The sequence below is a fragment of the Balaenoptera ricei genome, chromosome 15, assembly GCF_028023285.1.
Source record: "Balaenoptera ricei isolate mBalRic1 chromosome 15, mBalRic1.hap2, whole genome shotgun sequence".
Taxonomy (NCBI): Eukaryota; Metazoa; Chordata; class Mammalia; order Artiodactyla; family Balaenopteridae; genus Balaenoptera; species Balaenoptera ricei.
Genome location: NC_082653.1, coordinates 18,829,108 through 18,857,066, shown reverse-complemented (window position 1 = coordinate 18,857,066; position 27,959 = coordinate 18,829,108). Strand labels below are relative to the sequence as shown.

General features: G+C 45.0%; 1 protein-coding gene across 3 annotated transcripts in view; it reads right to left on the bottom strand.

The window, feature by feature from the left end:
* The window catches only part of CHD6 (chromodomain helicase DNA binding protein 6), a 208,893-nt gene that overhangs the window by 11,340 nt on the left and 169,594 nt on the right, over positions 1 to 27,959 (bottom strand). For all 3 annotated transcript variants that reach the window (XM_059898585.1, XM_059898587.1, XM_059898586.1), the window contains exons 26-34: positions 24,207 to 24,336; positions 22,447 to 22,507; positions 10,500 to 10,560; positions 9,558 to 9,774; positions 7,774 to 7,982; positions 5,069 to 6,652; positions 2,096 to 2,247; positions 1,498 to 1,704; positions 42 to 494 (exon numbers count right to left, since the gene is read on the bottom strand). In XM_059898585.1, coding sequence (XP_059754568.1) covers positions 42 to 494; positions 1,498 to 1,704; positions 2,096 to 2,247; positions 5,069 to 6,652; positions 7,774 to 7,982; positions 9,558 to 9,774; positions 10,500 to 10,560; positions 22,447 to 22,507; positions 24,207 to 24,336 — 3,074 coding nt within the window. The remainder of the gene's footprint in view (positions 1 to 41; positions 495 to 1,497; positions 1,705 to 2,095; positions 2,248 to 5,068; positions 6,653 to 7,773; positions 7,983 to 9,557; positions 9,775 to 10,499; positions 10,561 to 22,446; positions 22,508 to 24,206; positions 24,337 to 27,959) is intronic.

Below are 27,959 nucleotides of genomic sequence, written 5' to 3'. Positions count from 1 at the left end.
TACAGAGGTCAATGTTTGTACTTTGTGGCTCATATACCCACCAAGATCCCCGCCTGGAGTGTCTGCTCCTTCAGAAAGATGAGGTCCACGCCTCCGTCTACATGCTTCCGCCTCCCTCTCCGCCTCCTGGTGGCAGCGTCATCTCTCCTGAGGCTTCCGTTGACGATCTGTCCAGTTACTGGATGGATCAGGCCGGCTTGCAGAATCCCAGACAAGTCCATGCCAAGGGCTCCTTGAAGCGAACCGATAGCCCCAATCTTAGGGGTGCTGGCGCTCACTGGGAAAGGGGATGTGGCCCCCGGGGACCCCTCCGATGGGCAGGAGAGGTCTATCGCTGACTCTCCGTGCCAGCCGTTGAGGACGATGGGGGGGTGCCCGTGGGTGGCGGGGAACTGCTCCAGGCCCCGGGTCTTTGCGTCCCTCTCCACCTCGAACTCATAAGGACGCCTGTGCTTCTGTTCATCCTTTGTGAATACTGAAGCCAAGAAGCTCTCCTGCGAACACACACATGTGGCAAGAGAGGTTTGAACGCCACCTCTGCGGCTGAATGCCAGCTCTTTCTAGGCCCCATTTCCTTGGGGCTAGTGATCACCTTCTCAGAACTTCTTCTAACTCAAACCTTCTCGAACTTGACTACTAAATCACCTGGACAGCTTGTTAGAATGCAGATCCAACTTCAGCGGGCCTGAGAGTCTCTGCATTTCCAACAAGTTCCCAGATGCTGTGAAAGCGGCGAGTCCATGAACTATACACCTGGAATCGCAAGATCATAGTTTAGGGAATCTCAACCTCAGCTGTACATCAGAATCAACTGGGAAGTTAAAAAAAAAAAAAAAAGCCAATATCGAGTCTACACCCTGGACCAATTCAGTCAGAATCCGGAGCTTCTCAAGGTCCCCAGCAGAGTCCAGTGTGCAGCTGAGAGTGAGAGCTAGTGTGCTAATAACCACGCGTCCTTAAACTTGACCTTTGAGTTTATAAACCACAAATAAAACTCATGCCTGCTTTGACTCCTCTCATTTCTATCTGCTGCCACCGTTCTCAGTCCTCAAGTGTTGAACATCCCGATCCGTTCACGCCTCCCCTTCCTCATATAGTCGTCAGTCATCACACCACGCCAGCCAACTCCCCCCCTTTCTTTGGAGCCACTCTGCCACTAAGCTGGTCTAGAACTTACCTCTTCCTCAGATGCCCACCTGCCTCCCAGCCCTGGAGGCACAGCCCCTCCCTGACCCCCATCTCCCATGAACCTGCACACCACTCCCGTTGAGCTGCAAACGCACTTTCATCACGCACTTCCCCGCTCCAAAACTACAGCCTCTGCTGCCCACAGGATAAAATCCAGATTCCTCAATGAACACTTATGGCTTGACCCAAAAAAAAAAGAAAGACAAAAATTCCTATCCACTCAGTAGTTGTTGAATGAATGACTCAATCGAGAAGTGCAAAGCGTCCTCCTCCTTTGTTTCAAGGTCAAGAACATTCTTACAGCCTCACCTTCTGCATCTGGGCCACCAACGCTGCGCCACTGCTGAAGACGTGTTCTGATGCCTCTGGCTCTGAAAGGCTGCTGCGGGGACCTGCGCCGCTGGTTAACACGGGGGTGGGCAGCGCGGCCGAGGGCTCATACTGCTGGTTGGAGGGCCACTTCCCCTTTAACACCACATGGCAGATGTTATCCAGGCGGTTGATTATCACGCGATCCTATAAAAAAAGAACAAAAGCTCTGAGGAATAAGTACCAAGTTACCCAAATTCACAAAATCCCTTGAAATCAAGTGGCAAGTTTCTTAACCAGAAGGAATTGATTAGAAAAGGGCGCACACAAATGGACTCACTTTACAAGTCTTAAAAGAAATGGTAAAGTCTGGACAATGAAGATTAAAAGCCACAGCGCTGTAAATATGAAGATAAGCTGACACTTCTGTCTTATGGTCTAATTAGGCACATATATCTTTAATGTCACATAACTAGTATCTTTTAAAGATACTAAACATTTGTCTGAGTCTGTTTCTCAGAAATATTCTAAAAGGTTTAAAGGAAAGGATTCAAAGCTGAGGATACTCTGGGTGGAGCATGCAGGCTCTGGGAGGTACCTTCGGCCACTCGGAGAAGGAGTAGAGGGTTTTCTCCTGGAGCAGCTGAGCGATGGTGGGAGCCCGTGCCTCCTGCAGGCTGTCCCTGAGGTCTCCTACGATGCCCGAGGTCGAGTTCTTGCTCTCCTCCTCAGAGTATTTCCCTGGATAATCTAGGAAGGAAGGTTAAAAAAATGAATTAGGCGCTCGGGAGATAGTAGTGATCTGAAAGATAAGGACATCTGATCTTGTTTTTTAATTAGCCCAGTGTGTGCTAATTTATTTTAAATTGAATTATTAATTACCGTACTTTCTATTTCCAGAAGCACTCTGTCGGTTAAGCCATAAAGGCACAACCTGCTCTAGGGCTACCCATGCAAGTCATCCAATAAGAGTTTGCAAACACAACCAAACAACACCAACGGCGATGAAGGACCGCAAAGAGGCTTTCCCGTTTGGTGCAGTGGATGAGAGGAACGTGAACATTATGCTCTGATACAGAAGTGGGGATAGTGTAGGAAATGTAACACAGCAAGAGGCTGGTATTAACGATGAAGGAAGAAAAGTCCTGAAACTTACAACGAAGGTAAAACAGACCTGATTTACATAAAAAATGATGCAAAGAAACCTAGACCGTTTAAAGTACTTCACTGATGGAAAGAAATGGAAATGCGACTCATTCTTTCAGTCTTCAGTGGTGAATGTTTACTATCACTTGTGAAATGGATCTTCAAAGATCCACTTAACGGAGATGACAGGGAATGAACTGTGTGTAGCATAACGTCCAGGAAAAGTTGTGAACCTCCTCCGTGGTGAAATGACACGGAATGTCTATCCTCTGAAACGTGGTGGTCTCACTTTTGACTGTGCAACAAGTCTCCCAGGGGGCCGCAGAGACCCCCCCCCCGCCCCCCCCTGCCTCACCAGGACCAGGGCCTTGCTAGGCCAGGGGATTCAAGGATAAACAAGACAGATGTGGCCCTGGCTTTCTAGGCTCTTACAGCTCCATGAGGGAAAGACAGTTGGGAAAATGCAATAATTATAAACGAATAGTTAAATTATAAACAAGGGTGAGGGCCATAAAGGGAAAGAAACAAGGTGTCATGATAGGGAATAAGAGGGAAAATCCGACTGGTAGAAGGGAAGGCTGGTAGAGAGGACCTTTCAAAGGAGAGACCACCCAGGAAGATGAGGAGGCAGTGGGGGAAGGGGACTCGAGATACCCAGGGGAAAAGTACAAAGATGAGGCGGAGGGGCCAGATCATCTGGAGCATGCTGGGCTCTGCAGGCCAGGACAGAAAATTTGAATTTTATTCTAGATCCAATGGGGAGCACCGGTGAAAGGCTTTAAGCAGAAAAGCTGAACTTAAATTTTAAGAAAAAAGCGGAATGCTGTGTGAGGGAAAACCCTGGAGAAGGAGCCAGGAGCCCGGGCGCTGGCCCTGACAGCCGTGCCAGTCACTGCTCCTTCAGTGGCCGAGCTCCATCCTCAGAAATAGGGCAACCCCTTCTGCCTCACCTCTCCCACATCTCATGTGTGGAGGAGCCCCTTGGGGTCTGTCAAAGCGTCTTTAAAAGCACTGGTGCTAGGGACCCCCACCCCGGCTGAGTGTGCGCAATGCTCACCAAAGCCTATCAAGTTCACTGCTGTCTCCCAGCCCAGCCCAGCCGGATGCCACGGCCACCAGAGGAAGTCCAGGCCAGCACAGCTCTCCTCCAGCCCATCCCCACTGGATTGTCTACATTGCCCAGAACTGAGTACTCGCTGACTTCCCCCACAACAGAGTTCCAAGAGCAATGTATACATGTAATTCCACACGCGGCAGGGACCCTTCGTGGCCTGGGGCAAGATCTGGGCTGGCTCCTCCTGGGTTGGCTGGGGCCACAGGCCGATGAAGCTCCTTTCAGTTCAGTTTCTATGTCCTCAGCTTGGCTGGTGTGTACATTTTAATTTGGGTTCAAGACCTTTCCCAAGTTATCACGAGGCTAAAACCAAAGGTGGGAGTTCAGAAGTAAAAAGGAAGTGGGACAACCCAAGGCAGGGTTTCCCTCTTTAGATGAAGTCACCGTCCTGGGGGGAGGGGCCGGCCTGCCTGCATCCCTGAGCATCACTCGGCACCTGGCACCAGGCCAGGCACCTACAGGGTATTTTTTGTTTTTTTGACACGGATAAACAGAACTATCTTTTGTTCACCCTAATATGTCCTCTTGGGTCTGATGACATAAAGACAACAGTGAAAAAGTTAAGACCCATTTGTTGTTGGCTCAGGATCTCTAATCACTGTATTCATATTCCTGCAAAGCATATACAAATCTCAGGGTCACCTAGATTAACATTTTAAAATCCCTTCCTTACCTAAGATTTCCCTATTTAAAAAGATCAAATCTATTTGCATTTTTTATTGAGTGGCATGTAATTTGGTTATTCTTATTTCTGTTGAGTTACTTAAAGGAATCTCAACCCAATGTACCGACATTACAACACAGGGTTTTGACAAACACGTGAATAAAGGGCACAGTCTTGGCTCACCTTAATAAAGATCACGTTTATTTGTAGTTTTGTGGCGTTCTGAAAAATTACCTGCACCTCCGTTAACACTGCAGGTTCTTGGCATTCCCTGCTGTTCTACTTTAATGCAGTTTGTAGCACTTTACCTGGTGGAAGAACGAATTCCTTCCCCTCGACACTGTATCTGGCATCTATCATAAAACAGCACACAGCCCCTGCCCAAATCACGCAGCTGACACAGCCAAGGTGCTACGATTGTCTACAATCATCCTCAGTTTTCTGGAATGATCAGAGTTAAGCTACTCTGCCTCACTTTCAGACCAAGGCCTGTGACCTTCGCTTTTAAACCACACGGTGAGTGTAAGCAGGTCCCTTTCAGAAGCTGTAAAACTCTTAACACCACCCCGCCCCCCTCCACAACACATTTGCCCTCCCTGTCTTGCGAGAACTGGCTTATCCAAAATACAAGATCCCACACACTGTACCTTGACTCTGGCAGTTCCCGTCTCTATCATAATCATCTTTACTCTCAAAATCCACGTCTTCCGCCTTGAGTTCACTCCCTTCGAGATACGTAGGGAAACCTTGTTTCCCTTCTGCACTTTCTTTCCAGGGTTCTTTCAAAAGTTCCTGCTTCACCTGAAACAGCTCTGGCGGAATAGCAGTGAGCTTGCCCCCCAGTGTGACATTATTGGCTTTGCTTTTGTATGGGTCTGGGTTGTAACCCTGGGGTTTCTCCACTTCAAACTCGTCATTCTCGAGGCCCTGCGTCCACCTCTCCATGTGTTTGCAGTGACACTGACAGGCTGCGGGAAGAAAAGCGCCCTGCGGTCCGGGATGCTGGCTTCTGGCCTCCAGGCTTCCTTTCTTGGCTTCGTCCAGAAGAAAGCCGCTGAGGCTCTTCTCCCCTGCCATACGAGCAGTGGGCTCGGTAAGAGGCGACAATTCCGGCCTTTCCCGCATGCCTGCGGCCAGGTCTAGGTTTTCCTCCTCATTTTCCTCCTCTTCCTCCTCCTCATCACTGTGGTTCCGACCCAAAATCAATTTACTTTCTAAACTTTTGCATTCTAATAAATCAATCAACTGCTGATCTGATGACAGGTTTCTTTTGGAGTCATAGACACTCAGATTGCACATGTCCACAAACCCGCTCTCATTTCCTTCGTCCAAGGAAGGGGAGGCTATGCATTTGGTTTCCAGCTGCCCAAGGCTTTCAGGCCTCTGCCCTGCCTCGCTGCAGCAGAGTTCCCCTTCCTGTGAAAGAGACACCAGCAAATGTTTTCCATTTTTAATGTTCATTTGAGCTACTCCTGCTTCTAATGTATCCATAAAAGAGGGGCCTGAGGCTATTTCTGCCTCGTGGCCACCAAGCTGGAAGTTCCCATCTCTGCTTGTTGCGACAGCCACGGCATCTTGTCTGGATTCAGTATTGGTACCTGGGCTCTCCTGAAAAGAGACTGGCTCCTGGTTTAGTGCTTTCTTACCATACATCATGCTCTCCAAGGACTCAGGCAGCAGACTCTCATCATGGGTGATGGAAATGACATCCTGAACTTTAGAAATAAAGTTTTCACAAGTCATGTCAGATAAGCTGCCCCGAGGTGGACCAAGATGATCATCCCTACCTTCTATTTTCACTAGATTCTCAGGTTCATTTTCAAGGGACTCGGAAGTCCTGCTCATTTGAGTATATGCAAGAGATTCATACAGTTTGGAGTTGGTCTGGTAAAGGCAACAGAGACTCCCTGGAGCCTGGGGGTCGGTTCTTTTGTGTTGGGCGTAGTTTCTGTAGGCGTCCAGGAAGGACAGCTGGGGGTCGGTCATGATGTAGTAGTCGGTGCGGTTCAGCCCGTGCTTGGCAGTGCCAATCAATAGGTCCCGATCGTGCTTTCCACACTCCCACCAGACGGGGAGGGAGAGGCTGGGCCTGCAGAGCTGAAGGCGCTCGTGCAGCTGAGGACACTGCAGCACTTGCTCCCGGACCTTCCGCAACAGTTCAATGCGGTACAGGGTTCTCGCGGCCCGCTCTTCAGTGATGGGTTCAACGCAGATGCTGGGATCTGGGGGGCCTGCAAAGGTGAACACAGAGCCTGTCACTTAAGGTGGCCCTTGGACACTTCCTGCCCACCTGAGTGCCTGCATCTTTGATCTTATAGTTTGACTCCCTGGGTCCTCAGCAAGGCAGGGCCTTAGTGGCCCCACTAAAATGAAAAGCTGAAAGAGAAGGGAAGGTTTTTATGAAACACGGACAGACCAGTGAAGGGGAAAGAAGAGCTTGAAAACTCCAGTTCTGGAAATATTAGTTCCCGGTCAATAAGCATGGACTAGGTACCTTCTAACTAGGTACTTTATGGCTGTTATTTAGTTCTCACAAGAACTCTATGCTATACCATCATTACCCTTGTGTAAGGATGAGGAAGGAGGCTCAGATAAGCTAACTTGCTCAAGGTGGCAGAACCAGGACTCCAGTCCAGGTCTTGTCAGCATGACTCCGAGGTCCAGATCTTTCCGATCTATGCAGCTCCCTGGCTTTAATGAAAACAGCCTGACTGTGCCACACGCGGGCAGAAGGTGGGGTGTCTGTACATGCTGCCGCCAGCCCAGAACCCACACTGAATAGGCTCGACATTTGTTTCAGTTTTCCCAGAATACAGTCATATGGTCCAGAGCGAGTTAATCTATGAGTACGAGACTGAAGAGGGACAAGGAGGAAGCTGCTGCAAATTCCAACCAGGAAGAAATTTCTTAGACAAGGTCTCTAGTGGAGCCCAGGGAGTTTAAATGACAGCTGCTAGTTTTCCATAGCTACAAGTCAACACATGAGACAACATTTAAGATTTAATCTAAGGAAAGTGCAAAGCTCATAGTAGGATAATTCTGTGAGACTTAAAAAAAAAAAAAAAAAAAAAGCACACTTTGGAAAAGGTAATTAATAGTAGTTTCTTAATATTTCTGTGACATTTTAATCTGAATTTCAATTTTCGTTGGAATCACATCATTTTGGGAGAGAGATTTTATTTTATGAGGGTGGACCCAATTAGAAGTCCGTGGATTTGTGAAAACCCACTGGTCTTTACCTGAGTTCATCACGTCGGCTCCGCGTCTATAGTTATACCTGACTCTGTACCTTGAAAATTAGCATGTTCTCTCCTTGCCCCACCTGGGATACAGTGACAGAGAGTGCCCTCACCACCATCCTTCCAGGCTGGCAGACGACAGACGTGGCGGCACATGGCCACGAAGCTGTAGAAGTAGTGCTCCAGGCTCTCGTCCGACTTCTTGTCCAGACGGGAAATGATGCGAAATTGCGTCCAGTCAAAGGTTTTCTTTTCTTGATCATAAACGACACCAAAGGAAGACACTGCTCTGTAGAAGTCTGCTTGCTCTCTCCTAGTCCACCTGGAGAGGGAATCAGAGAAGGAGAGTGAGCTGTTTTCTTTTTCAGTTAAAAAAAGCCAACAACTACTTACTGAGCACCTACTTGGGAGAGCCCAGGAAGTCAAGAGAGCAGGCAGAGCTGGTCTATTTTATTGTTTATTTTTATTCAAGTTGAGTTGGGTGGAGTGGCTGATAACAAAACAGCCCCTCAGCCTACCACCACTTTCAAATCATGTGTGCGTACTTGAGATCTTAATTCATCAATTTTATTTTATTATCATTATTATTTTTGGCCGTACTGTGCAGCATTTTTTGGCCATCCTGCTCAGCGGGATCTTAGTTCCCGGACCAGGGATTGAACCTGCGCCCCTTGCAGTGGAAGCGCAGAGTCCTAACCACTGGACCACCAGGGATGTTCCCCTTGATTCATTAATTTTACAAATTACCTAGTTCATTTCCTCTTGTGGGAGATAAAGATTTTAATTTAAAAGTACTCTATATGCTTAAACATTCTGCCGTACGACAACGGAGAATCACAGAATCCTGGAGGGACCTTTCAAACCATTAAATTCACTTCCTTCATTTTACAGATGGAGAAACTGGTCCAGAGCGGGGAGGAGACTACCTCAGCCACCCACCTCCCTGACTCCCATATCTCACACTGGCTTTCTTCCTGGTGTTACGTAGGCAGGTTGCCCACAACGATAATCTTTCCTAGGACATGAAGGTTCTCTAGATTTTATATCCTGCAGGATTAAGATAATGACTTAAGGAAAATGGATTATTATATACCACTGTAGTCTTTACCAGGGGCTCTTGGGCACGGTACTCGCCACCCCCAGAGGCAGTCAGCTAGGAGTCGGGTGAGAGGGTCAGTGGAAGAGTGAGAAGCAGGGAAGAAGGGGCTCTGGTTCTCTCTTTGGAGCTAGATGGGAGAAATCTACTCCCTGAATTACCAAATTTCATAAAGCCAGGAGTATACAGAAGTATCAATAATTGAATTCACTTTGTGGTATTATTTAATTCACTGGATGTTACATCAAAAGGATGGAGAGATATAAAGACTCAAAGAACAGCAGCTCTGTTGATTTGCTCTCATGGCATCATTCTTAGCCTGTGCTGGCCTTAGACAGACATTTTTACCTTAATTCTCAGATGGGCAAGTAACTCCTTCCTTCTGGGCTGGCATTTTATGGTACTTATTGTTCTCAAAGGCTTGATAAGGACTGTTGGCTACAATAAGACAACTTCAATGCACACTATTCACTTTGCTGCTGAAAGAATATGATCTGATGCATGCTAGTGTGGTGTTTAAATCACATCCCCAGAGACTGGGGTCTAACTTAGGGAAGAGGGTAAGGTTGGAAAATCACACAAGTCTGGGAACTGTGAACAGAGAGGGTGTCCTAGATATCACCAGACTCCCCAGTCAGCACGAAAACACCACTGCAGTCGGAGGCTGGATTTAATTCACTCTAGAGACAACCTGACTCCATATGAGAACACTGGACACACCTGCCCTCCAGCTGCTGGGTTCCCTTTGTCACCTTTACCCAGTGGGCAGCTCAGCACGCCCTTTTGGTCACTGGCTTTTACCTCTTTTGGGCTTCCTTGTTGATGAGATCCATCTCTGAGGATCTCCGGAACATCTCTTCCTGGACCCAGTATCCCTGGTTTCCTGGTCCCAGGATTTCGGGCCGGCAGAGCTCCTTGCGGTTACAGCGCTGGTAAATGGTGACCAGGCGTCGGAGACGAGCTGTGAGTGCAGACGAAACTGGCCAGGGTGATTTGTCTGGGTCGGAGCCATCCTGGGCTTCAAACATCAGTGAGGATATTAGTATTTACAAACAGAACTAAAACAAAGGCAACTGGGTTTTTTGGTAGTTGTTCTTCCCCTTCGTTTAAAGAAAACTAAAGCTGACGCAGTAACCTTAATGCAAGTAGCTGCTGTTCAACAATCGGCTCGGAAGCTAGGCACAGCTGGAAAGGCTGCAATTGCACTTTAGAAGCAGCTTTAGGTGTGGTGGGTTCTGCTCTCTCTCCAGTACAAATGTGCCTGTCTGTGGGGGCAGAACTGACTCAAGGGCCTTGCTCTAAGGCATCGGCTTACGTGGACGCTCTGTGGCCGTCTCCATTTAGAACTACAGGCTTTTGTGTAGCTGGGCCTTCCAAACATCAAAGCCTCCGTTAAGTTTGAATTCAGAAAAACAAACAAACAAAAGAACAAACCAAATACCCCTAACTTTTCTCAAAAGAAAAAAAAAAAAATCACTGAAACCACGATTCCTTTTTGTCTCTCAGACTCCATCCTGACTTTATTTCACTGTTGAATTCAGTGCCAGGTGGAGAAAGCTGGCCAGAGCCACATTAACGCTCCCTGTGTGACTCCCGCAGAGTTTGATGAAGGTCAACTTAATTGGCTTTTAAAAAGAGCCTCCTTAAAAAACAGCATTTTTTTCTTTTTGTTACACATGAACTCTAGGATAACTACAAACAGGGACCTTACTTTTCTTTGCCTTCAGAAGGACACAGTCTCACCTGCCCGGCTGTCATCCTTCTTTTCACCAAAAATGCCATCACCTCCATCACTGGAACTCTCCTAGGGATAAATGAAGTCATGCCATCAGCAAAACTGCAGCTCTGAAGAAACTAACTCAGAAACCCAGTCCCTACACAGAAGGAGTAAAGATGCACAAGAGACATCCCCTGCCCAAGAACATCTCAAAGATCAAGATGGTCCCTGATGAATAAAGCTTACTTATGCACAGTCTTAAAAGAGCCAGAAAGCAGTTTATTTAAAATAAGCATTTTTCCCCCTGGAATTGTGTGGAATGATTCTGCCCATAGAGAATTAGCTTTAAGAATGATGAACTGGCATGCTCCCCTGGCAACTACATTTTACACGCACTATTTTAGTTGAGAATTAAATATTTGCTTTACTATCATCACTTGCAGTCTAATACTGTCATTTCACAAAGCATGTGCCTGCATTTTTGGATTTTTGCTGTGAAAAACTGTCATGCTCATGTTCATTATGCTTCATTTACTTCACAGCAATAGACGCTATTTTCCTAAAACATGACTGCTCCACACAGGAGACCTGATGGCACAAACTTCCAGGAATTTAAAATTAAAATCATGATCTGAGGCTCAGAATCTGAAGTAATATCACAGGCACAGAGCTTATCCAAGTTGGAGTATACGTCAACCTGGCTCTAATGGATTCCTTTATGAAGCCTTTCTTGGTCTCAGGAATGGAACTTCAAAGGCTCCTTATACACAAAGCATGTGGGAGTTTGGATGTGGGCAAAGAGACAGTGCGAGTCTTCAACTTACCCCATTTTTAACACAAAAACTTATTTTTTTTTTTTTTACTGAAGTAAAGTTGACTTGCGACATCGTATTAGTTTCAGGTGTAAAACAGTGATTCAATATCTTTATACATTAAGAAATGATCACCACCATGGGTGTACTTTCTATCTGTCACCACACAAAGTTATTCTAACATTACTGACTACATTCCCGATGCAGTACATCACATCCCCGTGACTTATTTATTTTATAACTGGAAGTCTGTACTTCTTAATCCCCTTTCACGTATTTCACCCATTTTCCCACCTATCTTATTTTCTTTTTTCTTTTTTCAAAACTAACTTTAGGGGCTTCCCTGGTGGCGCAGTGGTTGAGAGTCTGCCTGCTAATGCAGGGAACACGGGTTCGAGCCCTGGTCTGGGAGGATCCCACATGCCATGGAGCGGCTGGGCCCATGAGTCACAACTGCTGAGCCTGCGCGTCTGGAGCCTGTGCTCCGCAACAAGAGAGGCGACGATAGTGAGAGGCCCGCACACCGCGATGAAGAGTGGCCCCCGCTTGCCGCAACTAGAGAAAGCCCTAGCACAGAAACGAAGACCCAACATAGCAATCAATCAATCAATCAATTAAAAAAAAAAAAAAAAGACTCCTCATTTCCTCCTCTTCCCCTTTTGGAAAAAAAAAAAAAAACTAACTTTACTTTTTATTGATTTTTTTACAAACTTATTTATTTATTTTTGGCTGCTTTGGTTCTTCGGTGCTGTGCATGGCTTTCTCTAGTTGCAGCGAGCAGGGGCTACTTTTCGTTGCGGTGAGTGGAATTCTCATTGCGGTGGCTTCTCTTGTTGCGGAGCACGGGTTCTAGGCACGCGGGCTTCAGGAGTTGCGGCACATGGGCTCAGCAGTTGTGGCACACGGACTTAGTTGCTCCACGGCACGTGGGATCTTCCCGGACCAGGGCTCGAACCCATGTCCCCTGCATTGGCAGGCGGATTCTTAACCACTGCGCCACCAGGGAAGCCCTCTTACTGTTTTCCTGACCTGCGTCTTTTGAGCTGAATGATAGGCGAGAATAACCCCATGATTCATGACTTTGGCCATGGTGGAGCGCAGGGTCAGGTTCTGTCAGAATAAGGGTCAGCAATCTGCAGCCTGTAGATTGTTTTTGTGTGGCCCTTAAGCTAAGAATGGTTTTTAAAGGGAAGAAGAAGAGGAGGAGGAGGAAGGAAGGGAGGAGCAGGAAGGGGAGAAAGAGAAGGAGGTGAAGAAGATGTGGCTCTACTGGCCCCCAGGCCTAAGATATTTACTGTCTGGTCCTTCACAGAAAACTGGGACACAGCCCAGGAGAGCAGTACCTCGGTTCAGGAGGGATGGACAGACACCTATGACTGGCAATAGTTAAAATTCAAACCACTCTCTTAGGCCCCTAATAGCGGGGAAGGACCTGAGAAAGGCAGAGGGGCAGGGGTTCATTTTCTGAATGCATTTCTTTCTTACTAGAATAGTGGTAAGAGCTGACGTTACCGAGAACTACGTGTTGCTGTGCAAAACCCTTTACATGGCTTATCTCCTTTGGTCATCAGCACTGCTTCCCCAGGTAGAAAGTATGACTATCCTTATTTTACAGAGGCAGAAAACAAGCCCTAGAAAGTTCTGTAACCTGCCAAGGTCACATGGCTACCAAGGGGCAGAGCTGGGTTTCGAACACAGCAGTCTGATGAGAACCTATATACTGTAACCACTGAGCTGCCCAAAAAAGAACAAAAAGAGAGTCCTGGCTGAAAATCTGATTTAGAGAGTGCAACATATTTAGAATTGGAGAACGCTAGCTTAATCTCTCTTCTTTGCCCATGTAATAGTGTGAAGAAGAATAGAAGAAGTGTCTCTTCTTCTCAGTGAAGAGAAGAAACTTCAAGCTGATCTACTGCACCATTCTGAAGTGACACTTAAATATGCCAAAGCAAACTTTCCCACTATTTAGGTGGTTAAAAAGCAAGCAAAAACCAACAACCATGCCTTCCATCCTTCCTGCCATAGAGAACATTTTTGGGTATTCTTAGAGTACCCATGAAGACCCTTAGAATGCCGAAAGTTGTAATTATAGACACGTATAGACTGAGAAATGCTGTACAGCCTATGAGATGTGGGGTCTGGCGCCAGGGCTACCACGGCTCCTTATTACGAGGGATGTGCGGCTGCCGTGGGCACCGAATCCACAGGGGTAGCTCCGGGCTTGGTGTGAGGCAGGCACACCGCCATCCGGGCTTCCTTTCCACCCTCCCTAACAGTTTCTGTTGGCCTTAGGCAAACCCTCAAGTAAGCAAAGATTCTGGAAGCCGTAAGTGCCTTTCTGTCTCCTGCCCTTTCTGGATGGCAGGTCCCCTCTCTATCACTGACAGAAAGGAGAAGACCTGGCTTAGCAGCAGCCGAAGTGAAAAAGATGTCATCATCTTGTGGTCACATAACCAATTTAATGTGAGTGTGACAGACCGGTATCGCAGGGAGCACATGGAAAGCCCTGCCTCTGAAGTCTGCAGGTGAACATGTAGTATCCTAGTTTCTGCCTCTGCGAATCAATCTGAAAGAAATATTCATCTCAGAAGAAGTATGAATCAATCATTCCCAAGTGCAGGGTCCCAGAGAGTGCTGACAAGTAAGACTGTCAAAGCAAGGGCAACAGATTAGTTCCAACCTGCCGTTTCTCCATCTTGAGCACGCCTGTGTTTGCAGTCTGACAGGCCACTGCTCTCTGGCCTTGGGCAAGTTGTTTCGACCTCTCTCAAGCTCATTTCTTCATTTGCAAAATGGAGATAATAGTACTTTACGGGTGATCGTGGGGCACAAATGAGTTGATTATGCAAAGTGTTTAACCAAACGCTGGCACAAAGCAAATGCCCGACATACGGCAGCCGGTATCGAGGAGATACCCACGTACAGGCCCAACTGCTGGAGAATCCTTCAGCATTTCTATCTTTCAACTGAAGTGTGCTCTCTAAGGATAGCTTCATGACACAGTGGAAAACAGCAGCAATAACAACAAAAGTCTACAGGTAAATAAATGGCCAGATACTATACTGAGTACTTCATGTGCGTTTTTCATTTATTCATTCTAAATGGCTAAATGACCATTTTTAGACAGAAGGAAATTGTAGAATGAGAGGTTGATAATCTTATCTAATACTACATATAGTTATTAAGTGGTGAAGATGGAATTCAAACCTAGAAGCCCTGACCCCAGACGAGGAGCTCTAACCACTGCGCTGTATTGCCTCCGGTGGCTGAAGATACACCTGGCTGAATCAAATGCACTGTCAGTCACTAACAGTAACTTAGCTTCCCGCGTGGCACTTCTCTGCCGAGGATGCAGGGCTGTTTCCTGATCTGAGAACAGCAGATCCCCCTTGCCTGTGGCTGCTCCTCCAGGCCCGGCTGCCTCCCCTCTTTGGTCTGGGTGTGGGTGGAGGCAGTGGGGCGGCAGCACAGACCTGCAGACCCAGGGAATTTCCTCTAAGCCCTTACAAAACCCCAGGGCCAACAGAGCGGCGATGAGCTGCCTTCCTACATTTGTTTGCCAGGAACTGTGCTGGGTTCAGGAGCTCTGACAATGGGAAGGATGGAGTCCTTATCCTTCTAGAGCCCACATTCTGGCCATCACAAGAGACATAAAATAAATACTGGCCATGCAGTGTGATGAGTGCTCCTAAACACAGTGGAAAAACCACAAAGGGTCACCAACTCTGTATGGGCCAAATCAGGTAGGGGAAAGACATCTGAGAGGTGACTTTTGAGCTTCAGATTGAAGGACACAGGAGTTCACCAGGAGAACATAAGAACTCTTTGTGTAGAGGTAACAGGATGCATGAAGGCGCAGTTAAAAAAAATCCCACAGCAGTTTTCATTTTGCAGAAAAATCAAGCATCCTACTACCTTCATAAATTTCATGTAGAAAGTAGATACACATCAAACGTCATTAACACAAAATTCAAGGATTTTATAATGGAAAGACTGCAGGATTTAGAAAAAGATGTGAGCAGGCAGACACTGCTCTTGACGAGTATGACTTTTTTTTTGCAGCTCATTAAAACTATTTGAGCTTCCCCTGTCTAGAATGGGGATAAGAACAACGCCTAACTGAAGGGGAAAAGTGCTTTGTAAGCGTGGAAGTACTCCATCTACATTCAAATATCACTATTTAAGTTCAGAGACCCCTCAAACTCTCAACTCATAAGAAAAGAGTCATTGTTCAGTTCCTCACTGAACTTTTCTTATAGTGGGATTTGACCATTTTAGGCATTAAGTTTCCCTGCAGGAGTTGCTTCCTACTTCACTGTGCATATGACCTCACCCTCCTTTTACAGAGAGCACCTGCTGTAGGACGTGCTGCAGAGCAAGGACAGACTGCTGGTTAGGACACAAGGACTACACCAGGCAGAGCTGAGCCGTTACTTATTACTATCTCAGTTAAAGGAGATGGTAACCTCCCTGCATACTAGGTTTGATAGAGAACGATCTCCTTTACCATTCTAGGCTCTAGACCATCCCAAACACAAGTAAACTTTTCGACTAACTGCTTTAGAAGGCATGTCCACTGACTCTAGCTGCAACTGTTTACCAATCAAAAGCTCTACTGGTATTAAACAGAGAGGGTGGGGGAAGGGAGTAGACTAATCATCTCACATGTCCCTCTAACATTCTGTGGTTCTCCAACGGCCACGTGTGAAGAGGACAACAGTACAGTGAGCTCTGGAAGGCACAAGAGTAGCAAGGGGTCTGGAGACAACATGATACGAAGAAAGAAAGAGGAATTAGGGATACTTCACCTGAAAAGAGACAGAGATTACGGTAGCTAGTTGGTCTCAAAACTTTTTAGTCTTATCGGAGAGGAAAGTAAGAACAGTTTTGCTCTTTGCAGGACCAGAAGAAAACTAGACAGAGTCCATGGAACCAACTGGGAGTCAGATTTCTGGGTCAGAATAAGGAAATATCACCCAACAATGAAATGGGCTTCCTTGGAAGACAGCACATTTCCCCCTTTCCCTTCCTGGATTCCTGGAAGCACCTACACCTGCCTGGAATGACCCCACAGCGATGTCATAGAAGGGATGGAACACCGAGGCCATGCAGACATGCGTTAGGATCCTTGCAATGCTGAGATTCTCCCATCTACCGACCAGGTCCCCTCCTATGCCCAGGTCTGTTTAATTCAGATGAATTAACTTAGTGATGGATGATACGCTCTTTGGGCTTCCTTAACCTGCTGATCTGCCCGAGAACAGAACTGGGAGAAGGAAACACCCAACCAGTGTCTTCAGCACAAGGGGCGGGGTGGGGGGAGCAGGCTTGATTCAGACGTTGGCTGTTCCTCTACGTTGGTTATTCTAGCACACGGACTAGAAGTCCATCTTAATCTGTTTATAATCTGTTCACCTCAAAATTTGGGAGAAGGCACTCCCCATTCCTTCTGCTTTTGATTATATTCTACAGCCCAGGTTTTAGGGATCTGAAGAGCAAAATAAATAATACAGGCATGACTTTCATAAATGAATTAAAAAAAAACGTAGTTCCAGAGGAGTTTAACCATACTATAAGGGAACTTGAGTTATTTTACCAATTCTGCCACAACTCCCACTTCAGTGCCCAGATCTCTCCAAGACTGAAGTTAAGCATGTGAACTTTACTATGAACAGCTTTCAGAGCTGGGTCTGGCCTGCGGTTGGTCTGGGGGCTGCCTTTTCAGAGAGGTTGCTGATGGAAGAAGGGGTGTGTACGTACAGCTAAAACACTTTCTACTCTCTTGACTATGAAAAGAATATTTGATCAGAAAAAAAAAAAAAAAAAGCCAGAATATCTAGTCTGAACTCTATCATCTAGTAGCTGTGAGAATCTGGCAAAGTCCTTTAACTTCCTGGGCCTGAATTTCCCCAGCTCTCAAATGAGGGCAATAACACCTGAAGCTCTTATTTCACATGGCTGAGGTGAGGATCAACTGAAACAAATGGGAAAAGTGCTTTGGAAAGAGTAAATTTCCATATGAATTTAAGGTACTATTTTCATTTCTTTGGTACTCAAGTTATTTCCATGGGAAAACACATCCCACATTCCAGACAAAGAAAGTAACTGTAGAAGCTAGGCAGAGCTTCTACCAGAATGGCAGAGCTCAGATTTTAATTGTCAAGACCAAACCCAACTTCCTTCAGGTCCAGGGTCTGAAGCTTCATGCTGATTTGCTTCAATCCGCTGCTTCGCAAACCTCAAGGAGATATGGAAACATATCTTCAAAAAATAATTATTTCTTACTTTGGGAAAGTGATGTCATTGTTACTGTTACAGGAATCAGAGCTGATGGAAACCAAAGTAAATATCATTCTCCAAACTAGAACCAAAAGAAGAGAATTGAAAACTTTTGGTTGATGATCAGGAGGAGAAGAAAGATTATTCTAGTAATGGAGTCAAGTGAGGACAATGCTACAGTAACCTCTGGGATACAGAATCCATGAAATTCTAACAGATTTATTTGCTCCACTGAAAGCCAGAGAAAATGTGGTCAAATAGTGCTGGGGCCCTAGTAAGGTTTTGGTCTGCTTATGCAAAGCCCTAGAAACTCATCTGTAAAATGCAATATAGACTTCTGCTTCTGCGAAGATGCATATTTCCCTATTCCACACAATATTTACAACTAAAACCCCTGAACATTATATATAAAACAAACCTAAGAAAACTCTGAAAGGTGAAGAGAAGGCAGACCAACCAGGGACTTTGGGACACATGGGATGACACAGTGGTGAGTTTCCTGGGTTTTCTTTTTTGCCTTACATATCCTAGATCTGGAGGTAAAGAAGCTGGCTATCTGGAAATGACAAAGGGTACAGACAAAAAAAGCCCCAACAAAAGCCTGCTCTCTCTAGTGAAGGACTAGGAAAAGGGCAAGCTAGGAATGGACAAAATGTTAAGACAAGATGTGCTACACTTCAGCTCAACATCACAGAAAAAACTTCTGCTCACCACATCCATGCCAGCAAAGGCTGAGTGGGCCTCTAGAGTCTAAAGGTGGACTCTAGACTTCCACCTTTGCCAGGCTGTAACAGGGCACCCCATTCCCCTGCTGGGTGGTGTCAAAAAGCCAAGTAGGGAGCTGGGACTTTTATCCCTGCTAGGTGGTAATAAGGTCCCCAACACCCATGGTGTAAGCAAAGACCATGGGGAGATCTAAACTTCCATTCCTGCCCAACAGTAATGAGAAACATCCCCGCCTTGGGTATCTTTGGGGGCTGACTGGGAACATTAACTTCTACTCCCACCAGGCAGTAAAAAGGTGGTGTACTCTGCCACCCACCCCACCCCGTTCCCCTGCAACAGAGGTGTCAGAGGCAATCAGTTACAACAGAAGTTTTAAATAAGATCCCAAGTTTCACAATGTAATACCCCAAATGTCCAGGTTTCAGTCAAAAATCACTTAACACATCAAGAACCAGGAAGATCTCCAACTGAATGGGAAAAGACAATCAATAGACGCTAACACTGAAATGACAGAGATCTTAGAATTATCTGACCTAAGAATTTAAAGCAGTCCTCAATGAGGAATTCTGAACATACCTGCTACAAATGATAACACAAAATCTCAGCAAAGAAAAAGAAGATCTCAGCAAAGAAACAGAGATCCAAAGAAGAACCAAAGGGAAATTTTGGATTTGAAAAATACAATAATGAAATGAACCAGACCAAACAAAAACAAAAACACAATGGACAGGCTCAACAGCGAATGGAGGAGAAAGAGAAAAGAATCAGCGAGCTCTAAGAGAGAAAAATATAAAGTACCCAGTGTGACCAACAGAGAGAAACAGATTAAAAAAAAAATTAAACAGGGAATTCCCTGATGGTCCAGTGGTTAGGACTTGGCGCTTCCACTGCCGTGGCCCAGGTTCGATCCCCAGTCGGGGAACTATGATTCCGCAAGCCATGAGGCACAGCCACAAAAAAAAAAAAATTAAACAGAACCTCAGGGACCAGTGGGTCTATAATAAAAGATTTAACATTCATACCATCAGAGTTCTGGAAGGGGAAGAAAAAGGACTTCAAGAAATAATGGCTGAAAACTCCCCAAATTTGGTGAAAGACACAAACCTGTAGATTCAAGAAGATGATAAACACCAAATAGGATAAACTCAAAGAAATCCACACACACAAAAAACACAGTTAAGCTTCTGAAAACTAAAGAAAGAAAAAAAAATCCTGAAAGCAGCAACAGAGAAAAGACACCTTACCTAAGGGAAAAACAACTTGAGTGACAGAAGATTTCTCATCAGAAACCAGGGAGGCCAGAAGGAAGTGGCACAACATTTTTCAAGAGCTGAAAGAAAAGAACTGTCAACCCAGAATCCTATATCCAGTGAAAATATCCTTCAGGAATGAAGGGGATATTAAGATATTCTCAGATGAAGGAAAAATAAAAGAACTGTCACCAGCAGACCTATCCTAAAAGAACAGCTAATGGAATTTCTCTCAACAGAAAGAAGAAATCTTGGAACACCAGGAAGAAGAACAAAGTAAATAAAAATATGGGTAAATACAGTAGATGTTCCTTATCCTCTTGAATCTTCTCAATTATATTTCAGAATTGCAGCAAAAATGATAACATTGTCTGATATGATTCTAAATGTATGCAGAAAAAATATTTAAGACAATCATATTATAAAGGGACAGAATTAAGGACACTATACTTCACTTGAACTGGTAAAATGATGATACCAGTGGACTGTGATATATTATGTATATGTAATGAAATATCTAGAAAAACCACTAAGAAACTTAAAAAAAAAACCAAAACATACCCAACATAGATAAATCAAAAAAGGGATCGGAAAAAAGTTTCAAGTAACCCACAAGAAGTCAGGAAAAAGAAAACAGAGAATAAAAAAGTGGAGAAAACAAAATGTCAGACTTAAGGCTTAATATGCATCAATAATTACATTAAATGTAAGTGGCTGAATACACCACCTATAAGACAGAGTGCATTAAAAAATATAACCTGACTAAATACTGTCTATAGAAAACTCATTTCAAATAGGCAGGTTGAAAGTAAAAGGATGGAAAAAGTTATATCATGCAAAAGTTAATCAAAGGAAACCAGGAGTAGCTATGTTAATATCAGATAAAGTACACTTCAGAGCAAACAAAAACTATCAGACACAAGCAGAGACATTATACATTGATAGCAGAGTGAACCCACCAAGACGACATATCCTAAATGTGTATGCACCAGACAACAGAGCTGCAAAACATGTGAGGCAAAAACTGATAGAATTGAAAGGAGAAATACACAAATCCACAATTATAGTTGGAGACTTCAATACTCCTCTCTCAACAACTAGAGAGAAAATCAGCAAGAATACAGAAGAACTCAACACTATCAACTAACAGGACTGAGTTGACATTTATGCAGCGCTCTGCCCAACAACAGCACAATACACATATTTTTCAAGTGCCCATGCAACATATACCAAGAGAGACCATATCCTGGGCCACAAAAATAACTTAACAAATTTAAAACCACTGAAATAATAGAGTGTATTCTCTGAGCACAATGGAATCAAACTAGAAATAAAAAACAGAAAGATTATAGGACAATCTCCAAATACTTGGAAATTAAATAACACACATCTGATAATCCATGGGCCAAAGAAAAAGCCTCAAGGGAAAAAAAATTAATTGAATGAAAATGAAAATACAACAAATTTTACGATTTATAATAAATAGTAAAAATCGTGGGACCTAGCTAAAGTAATGCTGAGAGGGAAATTTATAGCACTGAATGCATACATTAAATAAGTCCAAAAGTCTCAAATCAGTAATCTAAGCTCCCACCCCAAATATCTAGAAAAGAGGAAAATAGAACAGAGGGGTTTCCCTGGTGGCACAGTGGTTAAGAACCCGCCTGCCAATGCAGGGGACACAGGTTCGAGCCCTGGTCCGGGAAGATCCCACATGCTGCGGAGCAACTAAGCCCATGCACCACAACTACTGAGCCTGCGCTCTAGAGCCCATGAGCCACAACTACTGAGCCCGTATGCCACAACTACTGACGCCTGTGTGCCTAGAGTCTGTGCTCTGCAACAAGAGAAGCCACCACCATAAGAAGCCACACACCGCAATGAAGAGTAGCCCCTGCTCGCCGCAACTAGAGAAAGCCTGCGCGCAGCAACGGAGACCCAACGCAGCCGAAAATAAATAAATAAATAAATAAATAAATAAATAAATAAATAAATAAATAAAAATTAGTGTCAACACCAAAAGCCCGTGAAGATGAGGAGAAAGTGGATCATTCATACATCACTGGTGGGAATGTAAAATGGTACAGCCACTCTAGAAAACAGCTTGTCAGTTTCTTGAAAATATTAAACATATAACTACTACATGACTCAGCAATTATACTCCTGGACATTTACCCCAGAGAAATGGAAATGTAAGTTCACACAAAATCTGTATGCAGATGTTTACAGAGGTACTTGCAATAGTGAAAAACTGGAAACAACCCAGATGTTTTTCAATGCATGAAGGGTGAAATACTACTCAGTGATAAAAAGGAATGAATTATCATTACACACAACAATCTGGATCAATCTACAGGAAATTATGTTGAGTGACAAAAGCCAAGCCCCAAAGGTTACATACTGTATGACTCCATTTATATAATATTCTTAACATGACAAAACTACGAAAGTGGAGAATAGGTTAGTGGTTGCTAGGGATTAAAAAGGAGGTGAAGGTACGAGGGATGTAGATGTGGCTATAAAAGGGCAACGTGATGGATCTCTGTGGTCGTGGAAATGTCCTGTATCTTGATTCTATCAATGTCAGCATCCTGCCTGTGATATTGTATCATAGTTTTGCAAGATGTCCCCCTGGTGGGAAACTGGATAAAAGGTACACGGGATCACCCTGTATTGTATCTTACAATTCCATCTAACATCTACAGTCACCTCAAAAGCAAAAGTTTCATTAGAATAAAAGGGCAACGCAGTCTGTGAGTTGACGATTTTTACAATAAAATGTTGGGGAAAATGCAATGCAACTGCAGCAATGCAATCAAGTCCCCAAAGACCAATATACCAAGATGGGGATTTCTCTCTTGATATTAAAGATCGTGTGGATTACAAACACAGCACATTTGACTCACCATTTGTTTCTGGAGGCCATCTACTTTGTCTTCTGTATTGTCTTCTTTATCTGTGTTGCCTCTAAATAAAATTAAAAAAAAAAAAAAAAAAAAAGCATCACACACCACCTAGGAGCTATTTTGCAACTAGGATGCTTGCATGAAAATCCCCCAGAATCACTGACCAAAGAGAACATTAGTAGATCCCTTTCCCCACAGGCCTCAAAATCTTGGTTTTTCCAGTGTTACAACTTCTACGAGCAACGACTTCCACTCAAATGAGACTTTAGCACGAGAATCATGATCTACTCAGGCAAGTTCAGAGGCCGGCTATTCAACAATGATGCTATCTTTAAAAAGGTAATTATTGCCCATCAAGAACTGTCTGAATAAGCGGCTTTGATAAAAGAACAGAGTCTAGAGGCTGAGAGCCATGCAAACTAAGAGTCCTGATGTGCCGACCCCCAGATCCCACAGTAGGATGCCACGGATGCAGAATCGCTCCTCACGTCTAGCAGCCGTCACTTCCTTGAAGGGGAGCTCTGCTGTGCCTGCTGAGGAAGCACACTGCCCTCCGGACCATCAGCTGCTCGCCCCTAGATTAGCTGCCTAATGTCGTCTCCTTGTGAGCTTAACTACTGCTGATGCCTACCTGTTTTTCAGGATCCCTGGTAAAATCAACTTTGAAGGATTCCTGTCTCAAATATTCTTCTCTCTGTTGGTCAGGTCCTGGGGGCAGAAGGAGCCTCCTACCTTCATTGCTTAACCACAGAAAGAACAGCCAGCCCCAAAGATATAAGCTGTAAGCCACATTCGGGTACCTCTCCCAGGTGGTGTTTTCCCTGACCCCGTGTGCCCAACATTAACACCACTGGTCCTTTGGGCATTTGTTAGTATCTCTCTGAATGCATCTTTATTATCTTTGGGGCAGAGAACGTTATGATAGCTAGGGTGTTCATCAGGAGCTAAGGACAGATGGAAAATACATTTCATCCTCTTCTCAGCCTTAGCACATGGTTAGGGGGCCTGGCATTGTGTACCCTCATGTCCAGGCTTCCCCGTGGCCCTAGGAAGTGCTACTTTTGGGGGGAAGATCAGGCCAAAAGCTTACCAAACACAAGCTAAGAGATATATGTGATGTTTTCCAAATTATATATATATATATATATATATATATATATATATGTGAAAACCACAGCTTTTCGCTATTTAGCTTTCCTATGAATTTACACATTTTGGAGTTATGCCCAAAGTAATTAAAACTCGACAAAGGGGACGCTTCCATACTTTTTTGCACACAACCCAGTGACAAGACCTGAAGGCCATGGCCATCAAGCAGTGGCTCCTAAGTCCACCTTACTCATGGACCATGAAATCTTTAAATAACACTGGAATTTCATCTGAGGCACTTCAAGGTCAGGAAGCCTGAACTTGCTGTACCGCTTCTGAACTTTCTGCCAAGTATGAGAAGTTATGAGAGATCTGAATTCTTCCTTGAGAATCCTCTGACCAGACGAGCCTAATTAAGGAGTAGGCAGGACGGCGGGCAGCTTGGGGAACTCAGGAAGGACAGGAACTGCTATTTGGTTCAAAGTGTCTGGGATTCAAGGGAAAAGCCTGAGGCATCGTAGGATGTAACCAAAGCAGCAATTTTGGAAGGCAGTTCAGGTTTAAGGGAGATGCCAGACCGTGAGGAAGAGACTATTAGCGTGCTGGATGTATGCGGTCAGAGATTTGTGGCGCGACAAGTCACACTGTGGTTGGCCCATGAAGCTTCTCACCTTTCGGGAATGTCTGAGGTCCCATCTGTAACACCCTGCTCTGCAGAAAGGGACTTCTCGTCTGGCATCCCAACCTTCTCCAGGAAACAAAGTGCTGGATCTGCTCTCATGGCATTGTACCTCTCGTAACCTGATCAGGGGTAATGAGGAACAACGAGGTCATGTCAGAACTCACAAGATCTGCCTTGCGCCCTAGACAGTCATTTTGTTTCCCTTATTAAATAAAAAGCAAAACAAACAAACAAAAAAATACTGATTTAAAAATAACCGGATCCTGTAAGATTTCCTGTCAGGGGAAGATCCTTGCACTAAAGTGGACACCTTTGAGGAAGTAGTGCTTGCCCCAAAATCAAAGCTGATGTAAATATTCTGTGTCCGTGAAGACACACAATATACAGATAAAATTCCCACTTGTTTGCGTCTTTTGGACAGCAAGGGAATCAAGCAAGCTGGTTTTGCAATTTCTTCCCCTCACCAACCCCCCAACTCTGGACACCCTATTATCTTGTCATCTCATGAACAGGCCTAGTTTTCTTATGGTCCAATTTTATCCCATGTGTTAGAAAGGGAAGCTGAGCAAAGTAATGGATGCAAAGGATGAAATATAAAGAGGACTACTGTGATTGCCGATTGGATTAAAACAGACCCGTTCCCTCTATATTCACAAACTCAGTATGAAATCCTAATCTACTGGCCAGGGCTTTGGAACTGCCTCTCACCATATCCCCAGAGTCAAAAACAGATGGAGGATTTCTGATCCAGAATAGAGACCTCAGACAGAAGGCAAAACAATGAAAAAATATCCCTTTTAATTTGATAATGCCATGCATGACAATTTGTTATTTTATTGTATCTAATGTAATCCTATAATGAGACAGGAGTATTTGGTCACAGCTAATGTCATATCGAACTATTTTGGGGGAAACTCCTTCATGATCATCAAAACCCTTTCCACGTTGCCCCTAACTAAGTCAATTTCTAGCTCTGTAGTATGTACAGAGAGATCCCATCACAGGTGATGTAAGATGCTGTACCTAAAATGAGTACCGGCTTGGCTGCTAGTAACAGACTTGATTTTACTCTGTTGGGTATTTCCCTTCTATATTGGTTTTTGTTCTGATATCACTGTTGACGCTGTTCTAGCCCTCACGTGTAGGCAGCACCTGGTACTTTTTATCTGAGGAGCTGCAGGTACTTGTATCTTTTAATTCAAAGTGACATTTCTGCCATCTCCATGACAGGTGCTGCCTGCACGAGGCATATGGCAGGAAAAACTGGTGCCTTATGTTCTTCTTTATTCACTTATTCCTTAGGGCAACTGTTTGATTACCGTAAGCCTCTCTCATGAGACTGTGGGCTCCCCAGGGACAGAATCTGTATCTGTTTTTACTCATCATTATACATTCAGTACCTGGCACAGGGCCTGGCACTGTACACACTCAACAAACCGCTGACTGGATGTGTCAGTTTGGCCCAGACTCTCTTCCAATAATCACTGTAGGAAGAACCATTCTCACCCTCTCCCCATGGTCTGCCTCAGCTCACATCACAACAGAAATGCCCTCCATGCTCCTGCTGTCTTGAGAACGTGCCTGCCATCGTCTCTATCTGCCCCCTCCCCAGGAAAAGAGGGATGCTTTATCTCATAGCTGAGGTGGTGAAAGCTTCCTCCTCTGACCCTTTATCATGGAGGGAGGTTAACTGTCCATGAGGGTCCTGCCCTCACGCATGCTGCGCTGGACAGGGCTTGAAGCAGGCTGGTCCCTCCAGGTGCCTACTACCTGGCTGAGTCTCTGCTCTGCAGACTTCTTCTTGTCATGTGCAGGCCTGAAGTCTAGACAAATTCGGCATTTCTATTTCTCAACCAGCTATGAAGCTGGAGGCGAGGAAGAGTGATTGACCCAGTTCCCTAGAAAACCCTAACAACTGTCCTGAACAGAGAGTAGTAGGAGCTGTAATAGCAACATAAAGACATAAATAGTAGAGCAACAGGCGGCATAGGCTGCTTGCCTCTCTCCACTTAGTCTAGAAGTTCCTCTATGAGAATATGAACAGAGATACTAAAATCCATAGCCTGATGAGTATTTCATAAATCCAGGCTGCCCTAGAGGGGCGGCCACCATTTCTTAATGCGGTCAAGAGCATCATTCAGAACAGACTGGCTGCAGGGCCCTTCTTGCTGTAAGCGGAAGCTCCAGCCAGTTCTTCCACAGTGGTCAGCTCGGAGATGCAACCGGGGCTTTGGTCTTCTGATCTAAGCAGGGTTGCAGCAGGCTATGTCTGGGGGGTAGTAGAAGATCCACAAAACCTTGGACGATGAACAGCTGTGTATTTCTTAACAAAGAAAATGGCTGCAGCTCTACAGCTCATACTATGTCTCCAGGGCAGGGAGGCAAGGCAGAGAGAGTTCCTGATAGAACCTTGAAAAGCAAACACCAGACAGCTTGGCTCTCTGAAAATACCACATCTCCATCGGCTGCTGGGTACCTGGGAGTTTGTCACCGGGTAAGACACGTTGTGTGGGTTTGGTTATCCTGTGGAGAGGGCTGTTCCGTGGGGTGATGAGGTGTGTTACCCAGGTGAGGACAGGTCTGAGCCTAGGCTCACAGAATGTCTGCTGGGGGCTGACCAGCACCCCGCCAGGAGCAGGATCTGATTTGGACAACGCAAGACGCCAAGGAGGATGGAGCCAAGCACAGGCATCTGTCCAACCCAGCCTAGGTTTGACTCCAGTGTCACTGTCCAACTTCACGGGTCTGGTCCCATCCAAGAGTGAGCCGGTCTGCATGTGTGGCTTAACACCAGTCCCCCAGCACTGGGTAAAGAGGCTAAGTCTTCCCCATCTTTACAGCGTGTCTGCTAAGCTCATCACATTACACCAGGTACTTCAGGCACTGCGTGCATCACCTCCCCGGCACCTGCCCCCCACCTCTGACCCTGAATACCAGAGCTCACTCAACTGGGAGAACCTGAACGGAATGGGTGATGCACCATCTTCAAGTCTCACAGGCGTGCTCAGGAAACACTTAGGAATTATTAACTTGCAACCCTGCAAGCTGCTTCACTGAGCAGAAGAATTTTAGATTTGGAAGTAACCTTAGATATCATCAGATTGACTCTACCATTTCTGATAAGAGACTGGTTCGTTGTGCTTCACGGAGAGGTCACATGGTTTCTCTTCTCATTTCAGAGCTGAGTTCTAGCCCTGCACTGTCCAGCAGAGGAGCCACATATGGCTAATGAAATTTGAACTAATTAAAATTACATAAAATTAAAAATACAGTTGCTCAGTTGTATTAGTAACATTTCAAGTGCTCAACAGCCACACGCGGCGAGCGGCATCCGCAGAGGACGGGGCAGAAACAGGATATTTCCACCATCAGTAGTACTTCTAGTGGACAGCATCGCTTTAGCCTAACCTCAGTGGTTTTAAAAGTTTTTAACTGAGTTATAGCTGATGTACAATATTATGTTAGTTTCAGGTATACAACTGGACATTTCAATACATTATGAAATGATCACCACAATAAGTCTAGTAACTATCTGTCCCCATACAAAGCTAATACAGGATTACTGACCATATTCTTTGTGACTTATTTTATAAATAGAAGTTTGTATCTCTTAATCCCCTTTACCTATTTTGCCCACCAACCCACTTCCCTCCCTTCTGGCAACCATCATTTTGCTCTCCGTATCTATAAGCACCTGTTTTGTTTGTTCATTTGTTTTGATTTTTAGTTTCCACATATAAAG